At 40.9% G+C, this 20299-nt stretch overlaps 1 protein-coding gene across 5 annotated transcripts in view; it reads left to right on the top strand.

Moving 5' to 3' along the window:
- LOC147882122 (uncharacterized) overlaps positions 1–18857 on the top strand; it is a 28967-nt gene extending 10110 nt beyond the window's left edge. For 2 of the 5 annotated variants that reach the window (XM_087401865.1, XM_087401864.1), the window contains exons 5-7: positions 12478–12555; positions 12652–12822; positions 13081–13486. In XM_087401865.1, coding sequence (XP_087257991.1) covers positions 12478–12555; positions 12652–12822; positions 13081–13482 — 651 coding nt within the window. In that variant the 3' untranslated portion in view covers positions 13483–13486. Of the gene's footprint in view, positions 1–12477; positions 12556–12651; positions 12823–13080; positions 13487–15264; positions 15449–15662; positions 15783–18812 lie in introns of those variants that run through there. The other 3 variants (XM_087401866.1, XM_087401867.1, XM_087401868.1) reach the window with 3 other exon arrangements.
- The last annotated feature ends 1442 nt before the right edge of the window (positions 18858–20299 follow it).

Below are 20299 nucleotides of genomic sequence, written 5' to 3'. Positions count from 1 at the left end.
ATATTCATGGGCGCCTCTCTTCTTGCTCCTGCTTGGTGCAAGGTGCATTGAAAACGGAGCTGTTTGTGGGCTGAAAACAGTGTTCTGGTGGACGAATTCTTGGCTGATCTGCTACAGTTTGCTGGACGCACTTCTCTCTAATCTTTTCTGGTGTTGGAAGACACTCCTAGGCAGCTCTCTCCTACCAGACTTTGCTGTCCGCTTCTCATCCTACTTCTAGAGCTGTTTCGGGCTGAAACAAGCTCTTTCTGTTGGCTGAATTCTTCTAACACTTTCTGCTACAGCTATTCCTATTGAGTTCCTACTAGGTTGGATGCCCTGTTGTTGGCCCAGGAGAGGATTGGGGCATTGGTTGTGATACTCTCTTCTTGGGGGTGCAGTGGTTGGCCTTGGGCTCAGTAATGGCTTGGAAACGGGTAATGCATTGCTTGGCATGCTGTCAGACTGGTCTACTTGTGATTATGCATGTTTGCTGAAAGGAACCAAGGTAATAGCACTGGGAGTTGGTCACTAGCACAGCCACGGGTTGGCGTTATACTGGGTTGCACCTGCGGGTGAGCTCTTGAAGGGAGTCCCTTTGTATCTTTGAGCTAACCAGTTTAAATAAATACCGCAAGGGGCGCTAAGTGTTGGGGCCAACAGGTGTCACTCTCTATGTTTCTGAGTAGGGGCATTCTAGCCTCCCTTGTCTTGAATGGTTCCATGATGTTGTGCAATGAAGTTCAATGCTTTGAGTTTGGTTTGTGAACAAAGGCAATCAATTAAGTTGGCTGTATTTTCATCTTTGTGAGATAGTAGAGACAGATACAGTACCCTTAGTGTTCTAAGGCCGGTTACAGTGGCCAACTGTTGTGCTTCATTGATTTATCTTTTGAGGCTGTGTATGTCCGAATAGCTACCTTATCAAATATGTGCGTGAGTCCTTACATGTGTTGAGTGAGGATGCTTGTCGAGTCTCTTTTTTCCTTTGTGTGTTTGGTTTTAACTTGTTCTAATATGATTTTCGCCTTTTTGTGTGCTCTTACCCTATTTTCTTGTTTAGATGTTAATGGTTTCTCTAATCTGGCCGAGTTTCTTATTTTGACGTGTGTTATTTTTCTTGGGATGCTAAGCTTTCCTTGTTTACCTCCTCCTCATACTTCACTTCCTTTTTGATGCATTCTCTAGTCTGGTTGAGTTGAGTTTCTTATGTTGACGTGTGTTATTTTTCTTGGGTTGCTAAGCTTTCCTTGTTTACTTTTCTTCTTTTTTCTTTTTCTTTTCTCTCCTTGTTCTTCTTTGCATCTTCTTGGACTAAGGGCTTCCGGGAAGTAAGTAGGGATTGTAACAAGAAGTCGCGGCACTTGAATGCACGCTATGTCGATGATCTCTCAATTGTGTCAAGCAACCTCTTGTAGGGAGCCTTGCTAAAAGGAGGGGGATGTGGTCAACATTGCTTTTCTTGACCTTGGATCATTTGCCCTCAAGCGGTCCTAGGCTTAAATACCCTTCTAACTACTAAACTTTAAACATGACTTCTACAATTTCAACTCTATGTTCTTTTAACTCTTGCACCCATTGTTAATTAAGTGCCTTAGGAGTAACATCCTCCAGCCAAATAATCTGTGTCATCTACAATATTCATACTAGAATGCTTTATGTAGGTTAGATCATATTGCTCTCATTTGTTTTCAAGAGCATGGTAGGGAAGGTAGGAAAGTGCATAAAAAGGGATCTTTGATTGGAGATTTGAAACCCTTACTCTTATACGCAGCAATGGCAAAACATGGTTTTGAATCTTTTCGTTGTCTTTCTAGTGAGCATATAGGAGGAGAATTCACTAACTCGAAAGATTTTTTCAAGGCTTCTAGCTCTTGTGAATATTTTGGATGAGAACTTTACATATCTTCTTTCCAAGAGGTTTTAATTTAGAAGGGAAGTCGGCTCATCACGAGAGTGAAAGGACTACTTAAAAGAATCCTATGGTTTGGAGACCTTATCCAAAGACTATGAACGTTTCTCCTTATCTTCGTAATCATGCATCGTGTTTCTTGTGATTCCACTATTAGCGATCTACTTTTGGACTGGTGCATCATGTGTCTTGTGATTCTTCTTACTCCTCAAAGCGGAGAGTTTACTATAAGAGACGATTACAGTTCTTGGATTGACTTAAATTTTCGATTCAGGGTTTTAAAAGATATAATATAAAGGTTTCTTTTTAAACCTCTATATACTTCAGAAACTTCTCTTGTCAAGATCTTCAAACATTGCATTTAGTTGTAAGTATGGTTAGAGAAGTTTCTAAAGTCTCAAGTTAAAAGCTTTTCCTTTTAAGAAAAGAGCTTTTGATCACTATATTTACTTCTCCTAGAGAATGAGATATCATTGCGTAAATTCTAGCAAAAAGTTCGTGATTTCTTATTTAGACAAATGCTCAAATAATTTTGTCTTCACTTGTGAAAAGTTTATTTGCAATCTTGCTAGAAGAAGTTAACTCTACAACATGACATATGCTAGTTGTTCTATACCTCAAAAGGATTGATTTTAAAACATCAAAACCTTTTGTAAGTCTTCTAGCTAGGAAAGCTTGTTTCACAAGTTTTCAATCAGAGATATAAAAGGGATAGATGCAAAGTTCTAACAGTTGGAAAATCAGGCTTGGATGTGGTTTGTTGCATGAAATCTAAAAAGCAAGACCTTGATTTAAAAAAGGAACACAAAGTTGTAGATGTTAAAGATGTCCTTTGTTGGTTAAACTTTCTTCTAGATAAATTTTTCCTAACTCTAGGAGACTTTTAATTCCAAACAAAGCATTGGTATTCCAATGGGAACTAAGTGTGCTGTTTTCTTAGCAAACTTCTACCTTTTTACTTTATGAATTTGAGATGATTGATCTCTTATGAGACTCGTCCAATTGGTATTCCAATGGGAACTAACTGTGCTGTTTTCTTAGCAAACTTCTACCTTTTTACTTATGAATTTGAGACGATTGATCTCTTCTTCATGAACTTAATTAGGCTAGGAAATTCATAGATGACCCAGATTCTCCAAACTTTAAAGATTTTATGTATAAGATTCAAAGACTTTTAGTGGATAAATTTATTCATCAAAGTTTTTGAATTAAGTGTACAATTTTACTTATGAATTTGAGACGATTGATCTCTTATGAGACTCGTCCAATTGGTATTCCAATGGGAACTAACTGTGCTGTTTTCTTAGCAAACTTCTACCTTTTTACTTATGAATTTGAGACGATTGATCTCTTATGAGACTCGTCCAATTATTCTTCATGAACTTAATTAGGCTAGGAAATTCATAGATGACCCAGATGCTCCAAACTTTAAAGATTTTATGTATAAGATTCAAAGACTTTCAGTGGATAAATTTATTCATCAAAGTTTTTGAATTAAGCTGTACAGCCAATGGAAGCTATTTTAGTTTCTTGGATCTTAGCATTACTCAATCTTCTTTAGTTTTAGAAGTTCATACCTTTGATAAACAACAACTTAAGTATGCTATGCTAAATATCATATAAATGCCTCAGATTGACTCAAACGTCTCTGAGATGGCTAAATATGGAGTGAGTATTGCCCAATTCTACTCTCTCATCTTTGCTCAAGTTAGAGTACCTTTAGCTCTCAATAGAGTACTTTAATCCTATTAGTTCTCAAAAAGGGCTATAATACAAGAAAAGTAATGAAGAAACTCTGCTCTGCTGGAATTTTGGCTTTGGGTATGTTTAGGATCCTTGAAGATAGAATCAAAATCCGAAGTGGGGAGTTTCAAAACCCATTTTCTTTTTAGTTCTTAGGCTTGTTCTATTTTAGGAGGCGATTTACTCTTAGGCACCAAATAATAAATAGTAACAGTGTTAATAATTGTTTCCTTATGTTTGTGTTTGTGTTGGTGTTTCACTTGTTTTCTTATGTGTATTCTAGTCATACAAAGGTAGATTTTTACTTGGCCAGCACTAGAGCGTATTATGAAACTCTAAAATCATGCGAAGCTAGTGGCTCATTCGAAGCCGTTAGATAACTGAAATTTATTAGCTACTTACAATAGCCCATATATTTAGCAACTGGCCCATATACTTAGCAACTGGCCAAGCATTCTCGTTGTTTCCTTGTCGTAGCATTAGTGTTTCTTTGGTTTTGATATTTAACCTAATTTAACTCTCTCTCTCTCTCTCTCTCTCTCTCTCTCTCTCTCTCTCTTCTGTCTCGCATTTCTTTTTCTTACTGTTTGCTTTGTTTCTTACTTTTGCTATTAAAAGGTTTGTTGTTTGGGTTGGGATTTCAAAGCTTAGTAAGCAGTGGGTTTACTGAAGAGATTCTAGAATCTTTTGAAACCCAGATGGCAGCTTATGCTTGGGTTCTAATGAGAACATTGTGAGAGTGCAGCGGATTGAGGACAGCAATGAGAGCACAACCACAACACACTGAAATGCGAGTAGATCTGGTTTGCATCAAGTGGATGTGGCCACGGAACCCCCACTAGGATGAAGTCTGCGAGATTGTAGGACTGCAATACCGACTCCATCATAACTCTCCACACGCAGTAATTGTGGCCATCCAATTGGTGGTCCATTGGAAAGGTGGTAAACACTGAGATCTTGACCTTGTTCTCAGCCAAGGTTGCCATTGCAGAAAGGAGAGAGATATCTGAAAAGGAACGGTGCGTGGGAAAGGAAGAAGAGGGAGGACTGAGCGAAGAAGAGAGAAGGTAGGCTGGGAAAAATTGATGAGCAGGATGTTCTGCCTTGCTTCCTACAGCACCAAACCTTCGTGTTCTTGCTGTCCAGGCCCTGAAAACACCTTCTCCATGAACTGAAACCCCCTAGAACTGGTCACACCTTGTTGCTGCACACCTTGACAGTCCACGCCTCTGAAATTTTCACTTGAAACAGCTCCGAACAGCAGCAAAAACCTCCACACAGTTTGCTGGCTCCAATCGCCCTCCAGGTCTCAGATTTTGGAGCTTTGCAGCTCTGATACATGTGAGAGTGCAGCGGAATGCGGACAGCAGTGGAGAGCACCACGACAACAAACTGGAATGCGAAATGGAAATGGAGAGATGCTGCGCCAAGGCTCAGGAAGAACACCCCCAACTGCTCGGCAAAAACCTCCTAGACATGATGACGAAAGAGGGTAGAAGGGTATAGCCCCTCACCCCCAATAGTCAGCGTGCCTATGCAGCCCCCTGTTTGGCCCCCATCCTGGCCCTGATCTTGGTGCCTAATGGCGGCGCTGTCCCTGGCATGCGGAATCTGCCCTGGAACACCTGGCCCTGGTACATGTCCCACCCCCTCCTAAACTAGCCTCACATAGGACGGGCACAACCATAAAGAAGTCCTCACTCGTATGATGCATATGAAACATCAGGAGATGCCAACTGAAGCCAGGTCAGAAATCCTAAAACGAACTGGTAATCAGCCTTAAAACCCTAAAAACGAATTAGTTCTGGTAGAAATGCAGCCTGGATCCTCAATTCGCGGCAGATATTCACCAAGATAGATTTTGAATTTCAAAGATATCAAGGAAAAACAGCATCTGATAGCTTTGTCTGACGAGGAGCAGCAGTAGATTTCTTTTGGAAAACAAAATAAACTGGGAGAGGGAGAGAAACAACAGAGATTGCTACTTCCGCGCGATATTTTTTGCAATATTTCACAAGAACTTCGTGATAGAAACTGAAGAACACAAGCAGTTGTAGCTTGAATGAAGAGATTTTGGACTACCTTTTGATTAGCCTTCTCCTTTAGTGCTAGCCTTCATCATGGCTGAGTTTGCCCTTCACCTCTGGAGTGCCGACAGAAACTCAGTACGAAGACTTTGTATAAATTGATGCTCAAGTATGTGTGGGTGTGTGGATTTGTATGTGCGAGAGCATATTTTTATACTATGGTCTACACCCACTGTTGGGCGCTGATGACGTCAGTGGGGATGTCATAGTAGCTAGTCCCTGCTATGCATGATGGAGTTTATGGTTTTCAACCTTGTGAGTGACTATCATTAGATTGAAACTGCACTATGTTGTGTTTTTAGAGGATGAGTTTGGGAATGTTCCTAGATTCATCTAGGTATATAGAAACTGAAGAACACAAACTGAAATCTGAAAATCAGAATTGCAGCACTTATCTCAAAGGTTCTTTGCGATAGAACAGAGGGAGAGAAGAAGGAGATGCAGCACGCACAACACTAGAGCCCAGAAATAAGGGCTGGACCCCCCGAAGGTCTTTATTGCAATAGAAAATACTTTGTACAACTGGCTCTAAAAAGAGCATGAAGCTGAGTACAACTTTTGAATGAATCTGGGAGGCTTGGGGCCTTTCTTTTATAGACTAGGCCTAGCAAAAAGCTAGGGCCTCCTTTGTAAAAGCTACTTTTACAAAAAAAACCTTTCTTTTTAAATCTGGTGCTTTTGGTGCATTTTTTATCTAGTGGGCCCTCCTTTTAAAGAGGCGCCCCCTTGTACATGCTTTTAGGCCTCGTGGGACTTGCTTTTTGCACCTTCTCCCCACTCTTGGGTCCTTTTGGCACTCTCTTAGGTCCTACACATGGCACAAACAAATTTCAACACTTTAACCCATTAAAGGTTAGCGAAATGCATGCATTTCTATTCTTGGACTTATCCTAGTCCCATGTGGGTGTCCCCATAGTTCTCTTTTACTAATCCAAAGCAAAAGTAAAACAAAGTTTATTCTAGTTAACCAAAGTCAACTTTCTTGACCATTGCCAATGCAATAAAGATTCCTCTTTATGTCTTGAGAGAAGTACCAATTTGGTGACAGCTTGCTAAGTGATTTTTATTTTTATTTTTATCATTTACTCATAATTCTGTTTCAAGTTTCTTACAAACTCCCTCCCTTTGTTCTTTCACTAGCTCTTTTAAAAAGTTGAATTCTTAAGATTGGATATATTCTAGTCTTATGAAGGTATATATAAATTTTTTTGTCCTACCTTCCATTATTTGTCTCATACATATATGGGGTGTTCAGCTTTATGTTACTCCACCTTTAACTAGCCTCACATAGGGCGGGCACACCCATAAAGAAGCCTTCACTCATATGATGCATATGACATCAAGAGATGCCAACTCTAACAAATTTAAGCGTCGCTTTGCTTGCTAAGTGAATTTTGTTTTTGTTTTTATCATTTACTCATAATTTGTTTCAAGGTTTCTTACAAACTCCTTTACTTCGTTCTTTCACTAGTTTAAAAAAAAAACTTAATTTTTGTAAGATTGGATATATTCTAGTCTTATGAAGGTATGTATAAATATTTTTGCCCTACTTGTAAAAGTTGTCAATCTTCCATTGTTTGTCTCATACATATATGGCGTGTTCAGCTTTATGTTACTCCACCTTTGAGAGCAATGGTATGATCACTTGGCTGTTGGGGTAAAGGCACATTGCCACCCTTTAAAAGTTATGACCCCTATGACTGTCTTAAGACAGTCATAGGGTGAATACCTAATCCTAATAAAACTCTTGAGTTTGTGGTGTGGCTCAACACATTATACACACCCACACTTCTTGTGTCTCCCTCTCTCTCTGTCTCCATTGTTCCACTCCCTCTCTCTTTCCCTCACAAGTGGTATCAGAGCCTTCCTCTCCCTCTCATTCCGGTCTACCCCTCCCTCTACCCCTTCCTCTCCCCTCGGGCCTCGTGCCCTCTGGCAGCGGTGTGCGAGCAGGGCGCCGCCACGCGCAGCAGGTGCGCGACCCGCCGCCCCAACCCCCATGCCCCCCACCCCTCCCCCCCACCCCCACCCCCCATGCCCCCCCCCCCCTGGGCATGGGGGGTGGGGTGGGGGGGGTACGCGACATGCGCGCAAGGGGGGGGGGGCATGGGGAGTGGGAGGGGGGGGGGCATGGGGGATGTGGGTGGGGGGGGTACGCGACATGCGCGCAAGGGAGGGGGGGCATGGGGCGTGGGGTGTGGGGGGGTACGCGACATGCGCGCAAGGGGGGGGGAGGGGGGGCAATGCTTTTACTGTGGCAAGAAGGGACATGTGAAGTCCAAGTGCTTCAAGTTTATACGGGATCAGAAGGCCAAGAAGGCTGAGACAAAGGATGCAGGCAGTGGAAGCAAAGGCAAAGGCAAGGCCAAGGCAGATGACTTGGATGCAGTGAATGTTGCAGCAGAGGACAGTGACAGTGATAGACATGATGTATTATGTTCTTCTGCTGTAATTGCACATACATTGGTTGTTGATGGCCATGACATGCACACCTGGCTCTTGGATTCAGGTGCTTCTTTTCATGTTACTCCTCATAGGGAGTGGTTTACTTCCTACACAGGTACTCATGGAGTTGTTCACCTTGGGAACAACTATGCATGTCAGATTGCAGGGATTGGCAGTATACAGATAGTATTCCGTGACGGACGCATATTTATGCTTGATGGTGTTCGCCATGTGCCGCAAATCAAGAAAAATCTGATTAGCACTGGCTTGTTGGATGACAGTGGTTACCACACCACATTTGGGGATTCCAAATGGGTGATTACTAATGAATAGGTTGTAGTGGCTGAGGGTTATAAGAGTGATACCTTGTACCCTCTTTATGTTTCCAGTGTAGGTAATCATGTTGTTGCCATAACCGAGCTGCCAAAGGTTTCATTGTGGCATAGGCGGTTGGGACACATGTCCGTTAAAGGAATGCAAGAACTGTCACGTTTGGGTTATCTGCCGTCTCTTTCATTTTCAGATTTGCCTACTTGTGATCATTGCATTTTTGGAAAGCATTCTATGACTCCTCATAAGAGGAGAACTCCCCAGAATAGAGTACCGCTTGATCTAGTGCACACTGATTTGTGTGAGATGCCACAGCTATCACTAGGGGGTGCAAAGTATTTCATTACTTTTATTGATGATGCCACACGCAAAGTGTGGGTCTATTTCTTGAAGCATAAGAGCGATGCCTTAGATGCTTTCAATAGGTTTGTCGCTCAGGTTGAGAAATGGACAGGACGCAGGCTGAAATGCCTCAGATCCGATAATGGGGGTGAGTATGTGTCACATGCTTTTGTACAGTTATGCGAAGCTAAGGGCATTAAACAGGAACTCACAGCCCCTCATAATGCATCTCAAAATGGTGTGAGTGAGCGGATGAATCGAACTATTCAGGAGAAAGTTCGATGTATGTTGTCTTATGATGCATTGCCCCATGCCTTTTGGGCAGAAGCCGTGCAAACAGCAGTTCACCTAATTAACAGGTTGCCGAACAAGGCTTTGGAGTTGAAAGTGCCAGAGGAGGTGTGGTCTGGCAAGCCACCGTCATATAAGCACTTACGTGTTTTTGGCTGCGAGTGCTTTGCCCATGTACGCAAAGAACTGCACACCAAACTGGAGCCAAAGTCTTTCAGATGCATCTTCATGGGTTACGGTGACGAAGGTGAAATGGGGTACAGGTTATGGGATCCCGTCAAACGGAAGATTATACGCAGCAATGACGTCATCTTTAAAGAGGATTGTGTACACAGAGAACCCGTGCAACCTGTGGAATACAGGAGGGTTGTTTATGATGATGTCGGACAGCAAAGAATGCCCATTAATATGCAGCAGCAGGCTGCTGTAAATAACCCTGTTCAAGAGGGTATACAGGCTGAAAATCAGCCAGACAATTTTGCCAATGATGCACCACTGGATATGCCAGCAAATGGCGCTGTTGAACAGCCAAATATGGTGGTACAGCCACCCGTCATGCTTGATGAACAGGCTAGACAGCAGCCTATTACGGAACATTTTGTTAGGAGGAGCACCCGTGTACAACGACCTCCTGACAGGTTTGTTCCAGGAGCCAATAATGTGGCTGATTTTATCATGCTGACAGATGGTGGTGAGCCTTCCAGCTTCAAGGAAGCTATGGGAAGAACAGAGAAAAGGAAGTGGGAGAAAGCCATGCAGTCAGAAATGGACTCCCTACTTCAAAATGATACATGGGACTTGGTGCAGCTACCTGCAGGCAGAAAGGTTTTGCCATGCAAGTGGGTTTACAAAGTCAAAGTGGATTCAAATGCTTTACCGAGGTATAAGGCCAGATTGGTTGCCAAAGGATTTAAGCAGGAGAAGGGCATTGACTTTGATGAGATCTTTTCCCCTGTAGTCAAGATGACTACTTTGAGAGCAGTGTTAGCTCTTGTTGCTCATGAGGACATGGATTTATGTCAGATGGATGTGAAGACTGCTTTTCTTCACGGAGATCTCCATGATGAGATCTACATGAGTCAGCCAGAGGGATATGCTGTTAAAGGGAAAGAGCAGCTTGTGTGTAAGCTCAAGAGGAGCTTGTATGGACTCAAGCAGGCACTAAGGGAATGGTACAAGAAGTTTGATGCCTTCATGCAGTCCCAAGGGTATCATAGGTGTGAGACCGATCACTGCTTGTACACCAAACGGGCAAATGATGGCAGTTTGATGCTACTCATTCTATATGTGGATGACATGCTGATTGCCAGCAAATCTCAGCAGGAGATTAGTGCTTTGAAGAGGCAACTGCATAAGTCTTTTGACATGAAAGACTTGGGTGATGCAAACCATATTCTTGGTATGCGGATTATTCGTGACAGGTCCAAGGGACTTTTGTTTCTGTCACAGAAGGAGTACATTGACAAAGTACTGCAGAGGTTTAAAATGGAGGGGGGGAAGTCTATTAGTACCCCGTTGCCTCCACATTTAAAACTCAGCAGTAAGGACAGCCCCAGATCAGATGATGATAAGGCTGAGATGGCCAAGGTTCCGTATGCATCTGCAGTTGGTTCTTTGATGTATGCCATGGTTGCCACTCGTCCGGATATTGCTTTTGCGGTGGGAGTCATCAGCAGGTATATGGCAAATCCAGGCAAGCGGCACTGGGAAGGAGTGAAAGGCGTCTTGAGGTATGTCAAGGGTACCAAAGACTTGTGGATATGCTATGGTAGGCAGGATGCATTGGTGCATGGTTTTATAGATTCAGACTATGTAGGGAATGCAGATAACCGGAAGTCTACTACCGGTTATATTTTTACATTTGCAGGAGGTGCTATATCATGGGTGTCTCGGTTGCAGAAATGCATTGCACTGTCAACCCCTGAAGCTGAATATGTTGCAGCCACTGAGGCTTGCAAGGAAGCAATATGGCTTACTCGGCTGGTGGGAGATTTGGGCATTACAGGAGATATGCCAGTTTTGCATTGTGATAGTCAGAGTGCTATCATGTTGGCAAAGAATCCGGTCTTTCATCAGAAGACCAAGCACATAGATGTGAAATACCATTTCATCAGGGAGGTACTGGAAGACAAGCGGCTTGAGCTTGTGAAGGCGCATACTGATGATAATCCTGCAGATTAGCTCACTAAGAGCTTGCCTACAGAGCGGGTTGCACATTGTCGCCACATCATGGGATTAGGATGAGACCATTCTTATTTTATGGTCTTGTATACAGTAACTGTATATTGCTGTACTTTTATTCTTTTCTCCCCTTTAGGCACATTGGCCTTTAGGTGGGAGGTTGTTGGGGTAAAGGCACATTGCCACCCTTTAAAAGTTATGACCCCTATGACTGTCTTAAGACAGTCATAGGGTGAATACCTAATCCTAATAAAACTCTTGAGTTTGTGGTGTGGCTCAACACATTATACACACCCACACTTCTTGTGTCTCCCTCTCTCTCTGTCTCCATTGTTCCACTCCCTCTCTCTTTCCCTCACATTGGCATCACAACATCACAAGCACAAACATTCTCAATAGATTTGGCAATGACTCTTCGCAAATAGAAGTGGCACTGTCTCTGTTGCTGAAATCTCTTGGCTGAAGTTGGATTGTATGAGAGTGCTCAGCGGGGCTAAGATTTTAGCCAGTCATATTCAGCAGCAATTGTAATGGTGGGCTTATCCTAAAACCTCAAAGATGGCAAAGAATGAGGAGGGCATGCAAAAGAGGGAGAAATCATTGCTTCAATGATCTTGAAAGCATTGGCACAATATTCATGATCCCATTACTCTTTAAACCAGATTTTAGTTCAATTTGTAAAACTGTATGCAGGAGGTCATCAGTATTTAGCAGAAAATGATGTAATGTACTTAGTATAGAACGATGTTAAAATTTCTTGAGCACCCAAGAAAAAGACCGGAGTTATATGAGAGAATGTTATACTTTACAACATGTGCTGTAGGAACTTTTTCAAAAGCTGTGATAATAAGGAGATTTTGTATAATATCTTTTGGAGAAGCTAGGTAGATTTTAGCATCATAACTTAGGTTTTGCACCTTTTAGACTTCAAACACCAACTTGCATTGTGGTCATTGTGTCAGATATATGACTACTTTTAATTATTCAAGGGCAACGTTTTCCTTTTGTCAAATGGATTCTATAGGTACATCACTAAAGCTGGGCAACTGATGTTTTGTTTTTTTCACACCATATGTTTTATTGTTCCCTCTGCTTAAAATAGGAGTGTTTGATTGATGCATCCTTTATATTCTGCAAATTTACAGTGTGCCCGCTGGTCTTATGCAGCATAAAGTTTCTCCAGGAACTCTAAAGAGAAAGAGAGATTCAGGTAGACAGCGCCAACGCAAACGTGCAAAGCGTAAGGTAGGGTGATTAGCCGAACCAGCTCTGCTCAGTCTTTGCATATTGCTAAGTTTTTATTTTTTCAAGTACTGATTTTTCCTGAAATTTGATTCATAGGCATTTCTAGGGGGAAATGAAGAGATAATTGTGGCAGGCAGATCTGATAACAGCGGGACTGCATTAAAAAGGACAGAGTTGAAAAAGAATACTATGAAAGGTGCAAGTGCAAGGCTAAAGAAAGGCCAGGAAAAAGTTAACAAAGTGGGTGTTCACAAGAAAATGGTGAAGGTAAAATCAAAATTTCCCGGTGGTTTGGTCAAATAAAAGCCAATAGTAGCATCATAAACAGTAGTATCTATAGTCTGTCTTGTCTTTCAGATGTCTAAAAATGACAAGGAATCTATGTTGTTGGATGTTCTTTTCATGCTAACCCAAGTTGGAGAAGTGCCTATTTTGATCGAGATTTGTTGGTTTCAAAATATTAATTAAAATCGTATGTATGGAATTTATACACCTTGGTGGATGTTTTTTTAATGTTGACTCCAGTTGGACAAGCCGATTTTAGTTAACATCTCTTTCAGTAGGGAGTTTTGGACTCAAAAAGGCATTTGGTTAGGGACAGAGCATTCCTCTAATCCTACGATTCTACCTCTCTCATGGACATTGGTCATGACATCATGGGTGGAGAATGAATCTTGTGGTATAGCCACTAGATTGTTTGGATCAGCATATGATAGAATAGCCGTGTGGCATATTGTGGAAGGATGTATATCAACCACCCTCAAGTCATGTAAGGATACAAAGTATCATACTTGCTTGCGTCTTGCTCTGGCACTTTCCCTAGCTCATGTAATACTTCTGTGGCAATTGTTGTTTGAGCTCAAGTACGTTGGGCTTGCTTTGGCACTCTCCCCTCTACACACCACTCGTGTAGTAGCTGTTGTCTAAGTGCAACCATTGTGACTAGTAGTATTCACACTTGCCTATGAGGCTTCTTCATAGGCTTCTATCGGTTGTTGGATCAAGACATACATTGACAACTAAGAACAGGTTGCTATTGCCACCCCTTATATGAGAAAGAGCATCTATTCGTGCTAGTCATGAGCCATTGGATTGACTATTTGATCTGATGCACCATATTGTTCAAGTGTCACATGCCGTTGGATCACCCTAGAATTGTATCTATGCCATCCAAAGGAGAAAATAGATACTAATAATTTTCCAAATTAGTGTCAATGTAACTAAACTCCTTATGAAGACTAGAATGACGTAATTTAGCACATGATATTAGCCGTTGGGGAGAGACTAAAATGAAAATGTTTAGACTTCACAAGCAGTTGTAGCTTGAATGAAGAGATTTTGGACTACCTTTTGATTAGCCTTCTCCTTTAGTGCTAGCCTTCATCATGGCTGAGTCTGCCCTTCACCCCCGGAGTGCCGACAGAAACTCAGTACGAAGACTTTGTATAAATGGATGCTCAAGTATGTGTGGGTGTGTGGATTTGTATGTGTGAGAGCATATTTTTATACTATGGTCTACACCCACTGTTGGGCGCTGATGACGTCCGTGGGGATGTCATAGTAGCTAGTCCCTGCTATGCATGATGGAGTTTATGGTTTTCAACCTTGTGAGTGACTATCATGAGATTGAAACTGCACTATGTTGTGTTTTTAGAGGATGAGTTTGGGAATGTTCCTGGATTCATCTAGGTATATACATGATATTAGCCGATTTTTCCCTTGCATTATTCATTCCTTAACATAGACCTTATGAGGCCCTTTTTGAGTTTATTTCTTTCAAAGCTTTGTTAATATTGAATTGCACTAGGATTCTTGACCCTTAAAAGAGGAGTCTCCCTCTCAAAGTGGTGGTTTCTATGTCTCATGTGCCGATGGATAACATTTACTTGCTTTATGTTAGTTTTCCTTAATAGGTTATGAAGTGATTCAGTTAATAACTATTGCACATGTTGAGACATTTGTCTTATGTTCTAGAAGTAGATTGAGAAGACTAAACTTTGGTGGTCATTTGATAGTGTGAGCAATGTATACATACAATACAATTTGTGTGCAGGCAATTTTTCTAATTTAGTGGAAGTGGGTCCCAGCCTTGGTCCCAATGAAAAGTATTAATGTTTGAAGCTTTGAACTTTAATTATTTCTCATATAAAGTTTGAGCCTCACTATTCGACTAAATGTAAATATGTTTCTTCTTGTGTTTTGAAGAAAGAACAAGTCAAAGAGCTAATCATGCACACACAACATGAAAGTAAAAGTGGATTCTTATGAATGTTGGTTCAATGAATCTTTATAGTAGATTTGCATGGTGGGATCTCTTTTGTTAAGTCACTGATGATCTAAGCGAGAGAAGATTTGCATGATGGAATCCGTTTCTAAACTCAGTAATCATCTAACTGATTAAAGATGGCTATGCCATCGTCTTGTGAGCATTTGCATTTGTATTTATTGGAATGCTTAGATTAACTCTCTTGGATTAATTGGATGTCGTAGGGAAACTCCTTTATGCCTTTGCTACCATAACATCAATCACTAGTCATTATGTACCCCCAATGAATAAAAAATAGAAAATCAATTAGCATTAGTCTCTTGCCTCGTGAAGGAATTAATTAACCTAACTTAATATGCTCCCCCTAAAAAATTACGCGATTAGCTTATGTTAGTAAACACATGTCCTAGATTAATCCTTGTCGACCCTCGTCTCTCTTGCAGAGCTCTCGGCTCCAATGTCAACCCAAACCTTCCCACCCCTTAACACTCCCCTTCCCTCCCCTCACCAAATGCTCTATGCCCAACCCCTTAACACTCCCCTTCCCTCCCCTCACCAAATGCCCTTTGCCCAACCCGCTCGCGGACGTCTTGGTTGACTCCATGGATTCCTCCCACCACCCAGAAGGTTTGGTGTCAGATTTCGGTATTGCGTAGTGGTTTCTTGCGAGGATAAGAGGTGAGGGGAGGACAGGGTGAACTTAGGGGTAGTTGGTGATGGGGCGGATTTCTTTGTTCGTCGATACTTTTGTTGCTAAGGAGTGACTGTTGGAGGGTTCTTGTATTCGGGCAAGTTGAATGCCAAACGAGGCATGGGAATAACTCGTTGAATGATCATGCAGCTACATTCGTGAAGTTGGACTATAGGTGGAGGAGAGACGAGAAAAGCCAAAGCTCGCGTTGGAAATAGTTGTGGATTTTTTCGAGCGTAAGTGCGAGGGAGGGATTGGAAGCGGAGCGGTGGTTAGGTTTGGGTTGAGGTTAGGGAAAAGTCAGATAAGGGTTAGGAATATGTGAACAATTATACCTTGGATAGTAGGAGAGCAAACTAGTTTTAAAACCTGACAGGTCTCAAGTGAAGGAACAGTGGAGGAATAGAGATGAAAAGCCACAGTCTGGCCGCTTGTCTTGAGCTTGATGAAGCCATTTCACAAGGGGTCCCTCGACAACCCAAGATTATTGTAGATGAGATTGATCTTTTGGAGGAACATAGAGTTCCCGAGAGTGTTATTCACAAGATGGTCATATTGCATGAGGAACTGTGGGAAGGCCTTCAATACTACAAGAACCCACAATCTGCAAAGTATGTTGCTAAAGGCTCCCATTGTGCGAAGTGTCAAGCTTGCGTCGTGGAATCTTTGCGTAAATATAAAGTCCTTCAAAGATCTCATACTTTATCTCTTGTAATTTTGGATATATATTACCTTGGACTTTTTTAGGGGCTAACCACCCCTCCAATACAGCCCCGGGGGATTCATAGGGGGAAACTTATGATATCACGTGAGTGTACAATAGGGGGGTTTTTTTGAAATGAGGCATAAGCTTATACATTAGGGGTGGGGGCTCTTTTTATGTTTTCTTAAGTTCATTAATTTCAATTAGTTTGGGTGCATGGAGTCTTAATTAACCTATATTTATCTATGGCTTAATTCATTTATGCTTTATAAAGCTATGTTTCTCTATGGCTTAATATATCTATGCATTAATTAACCTATGTTTCTCCATGTCTTGATTTGTCTTGTTATTTTATGCATAGACTATGTCAAGGGGGGCTTTCCCAAATGTTCAAGAAAAGAATCGATACCAAAACCTTTGTTTTCCCATTGGTGAGCCCTACCACCAAGGTATAAAGTAACTTATATACCCCTTTCCTTATAATAGTATTATAAATGCTCCCTATCCCCCTCTCCTTCATAAATGGTTCCCCCCTCCCCTATCTCACACATGATCCTCCCTCTTTGACGCCCCTCCGTTATTTAATTCAACCTCTCCCCTCCCCCCCACTAGTGCCCCTCCTCCTTTCCCCTTTACTTAATTCAAGTCCTCCCTCCTTTATTCCACTCCGTGCTCCCCTCTCCCCCACACCAACTAATTAATTAATAAGGTTTTTGTTGATTGGGGGGCCCTATTCTTAAGTTTCGTTTCCATTTTGTTTTTTGGCATGTGAATTTTTGAAGGTTCTTCAAACAATCTTGCCTTTGGAATCAAGCTTGTGAAAGCTTTGCATCAAAAGTTACAGAGGTGCAGCAATGGCTAAGGACAAAAATATATATGCTTGTTACAAACTAGAAACATATAGCAATTAGAGCAAACAAAATCTTAAAAAGACACCAATGCTGTTAAACGTAGCACAAAGGGTGACCATTGCAAAGGAAAGAAGGCAAGGAAGAACAAGGTGTGAGGAGGGCAAGGGAAGGAGGACTACTAAGTGCAATGTCATCTCAACGAATAGTGAATGTTACTTCACACACACATATAGATACATATGTACACCCTATATACATACATATACACATACGTGCATGCACGCATGTGGGCACGCACATTATGGTGTTGATTGTGTTACAAGGTTTCTAGCATCTAGTTTTGAGTTATGCTTATTTGTCACCATTGTTTGGAACTATAAGGTTGTAACAATCAAATCATTAACATATAGAACAACATGAATAGTTTTATTTTGTTTATGTAAATCGAGGGATTTAAATTTAATAGTTGGAAATCCTTATATATAAAATATATGCGAATTCTAGACATGCCATGTCCTTGATGCTCATTTCCATGCAACGATTATATGCTATTTGCAAACTTTCTTCTCTTGAACGTTAACGACATTCTTCTAATTTTGTCATATAGAATTTTCCATCCACTAGCAATTAAAAATGCATTTTGGTGGGAGTGATGAGGAGGGTGGCCAAAGCGATGCAGAGGACATGAGTAATGTTGAGGATAGTAGTAGTGACTAGGCTAGAGAAAATGTGATGTACATATCAATAGGGTGGAGTAGTCGAATATAGAAAGTGCAAGAGAATATAATTTTGTACTCACAAAGAACATGAGATTTTGTACTCAAATTGAAAGAGAATATAGAAACTTTTATAGTCAAACTGAATGTGAACATATGAAATGGCCAATACATTGTAATACAGACCTTTTATAAAAGGGCAAATTAGGGCTAAAAAGGCCCTAATCTACCCTTAAAAAAATTTCCCCCTACAAAAAAGCATCGATATTTATTTTGAAATAGCTTCGAGTTTCCATGACATCGTCAATACTGTTTCCAGAGTCAATATTACCGGCCATATTAGCATCAAAAAATGATTTGCAATGTTAATATTGACAATAATATGAGGCTAATATCGACGCTTTCTTATTAACGGTAATATGGATAGAAATATCAATGCTTAGAGTCTTATAAAAAAATTATTCCAATATAATTTGCATCGATATAAGCGTCGAAAATGAGGCCAATCCTTGTAGTGTCTTAGCATATAAAATTTTGCACAAATAAAAACGTTCAAAAGAATGTGATTTTGCAGATTGGAATCCATCCAACCTCCCAAATCACGTTCTTCTACACATTTTTCTTAATGCGCATTTTGATATTGTGTTTTGTGAACTTCACTATGTAGCACAAATTGAAAGCTTTAAGGAAGTGGTGATATATTTGATGTGTTAGCACATTTAGTTGTGATGCTCACACTAATTTTTTAGTAGTTGTAACCTATCCAACTTGTGTGAATGTTGTGAAGATTTATTCCATGGCTTATCCATAATTTATTACAACTTATCTAGCTTTTTACTTGTTAATTGATTCATATCAACATAGCTCAACTATGAAAACCTATGTAAATCTTAAAAGATATAAGAAATAAAGCTATGAAAATTGTTGTTCGTTGAGTATAGTGAGGTTGTCTCGTCTAGGATGAAATTTGTGGAAATAATAAGTTTCCTCTTACTAAATCAATGAGTTGGCTTTATTGTATCTTGTGCAGGCACAAGCGATTGAATTGATGTTCTTTTGAGCATATGGAATCTTTAATGATCAATTGTGCCTTGATATTCGTGAAAGTTGCTTTTGGTATAATGTTTTGTAGATTGCGATAATTTATTGGTGTTTCTCCTTATCAAAAGTCGAACATCTGATAATCCTTGATATGCTAATCTGGGAAGTCGAAAGCATTGAAACAAGAATTGTAGCCCATGTTACGTGATGAGAGCCCGAGCATCACAATTGACGATATTTGCATACAGATTCATCTCTATAAGATTTTGATGAGAGCCTTTGGATGATAATAAAAGAATATGTCTATTATGTTCCTTTTAAATAAAGATAAGGACAAATTCTGAACTACAATGCGGTATTGTCTTAAGAGTACTCATTAGAAAACATGGTTTTCATGAATGAAATTTATAGGATTACTCATGCAAAGTATACACGATATTATGTAGAAGTGCTCACACGGAAACAAAACGACATGCGAAGGCGAACCAACTGGGTCGACCTAGTCACGGAATGGCTATATAAAGCTCCCACGCATGCCATAGCTGCTATCTCGAACGTAGCTTCTTCTTCCTAGGCTAGCACATGATATGTTGGTTTCTATCTCTTACTCTCTTCTCTTCCCATAGCTACATTCGATAGTCTTTTCTTGTTCTGAAGTAGTCGCAATCCTACTACCTCCCATACGTATGGATTGAGCGGGATAGTCACATAATCGATATTATAGAAGACTAGACGACTAAAACTACTATTGTTGCACACAGCTACAACCAGAGCCTCACATCTATGCTGACGCTATGGGCTGTGCATATTTAGTGGGAGATCTCACATGTGATCTAAAGTTTGGACAAAGTGTTAGAGCTGGTATAAGTTGCACCCAGACGATCAAGGACCATAACCGAAGGCAATTGGTTACAAACGAGCATAGCTCCTAAGCTCACATGCAAAGGTCCTTTGATACTGACAAAAGCTTTTAGAAGCCTCCAAGGCTTATAACGCGTGTAGGGAGCTTCCAGATATCTACTGCACTGAAGCTGGGATACCTACAAGTTTTGACGCCATGACATACATGCTAGTTGATGCCCCAAGGAACCATAATAGGTAACAAGAAGTCTGGGGGCTTATATTGAGTATCTTCTTCAATACCTTCAGTATGTACATAACTCTCTGTTGATTAAGTCAGCTCATGCGCCAAACCATAATTGGTTTGAGTGGCACCTTTACAATTATTGTTTACATATCATTTTTTCATGTCTCAATACACTGATTATGGTTGGACAATTGGATGGGCCTGCTGCAACAACTGAGCCATGATAGGCTCTTGATCTAAGGAACAACTTACCGGGTTGATGGGCACTCTAATGAGCAACATAACCGATCTCTGCCCCTAGACAAGGTGATTTAGATCTGGAGAGCTGGCGGCCTTTGAAATTCGGTATACGCTTACACTAAGACTCCACACTTTCCAATTGACGAATT

Source organism: Dipteris shenzhenensis, chromosome 30 (assembly GCF_047967505.1).
Source record: "Dipteris shenzhenensis isolate YYH24624 ecotype China chromosome 30, Dip_SZ_1.0, whole genome shotgun sequence".
Taxonomy (NCBI): domain Eukaryota; kingdom Viridiplantae; phylum Streptophyta; class Polypodiopsida; order Gleicheniales; family Dipteridaceae; genus Dipteris; species Dipteris shenzhenensis.
The sequence above is the reverse complement of the archived record's forward strand: the minus strand, read 5'-3'. Positions and strand labels throughout refer to the sequence as shown.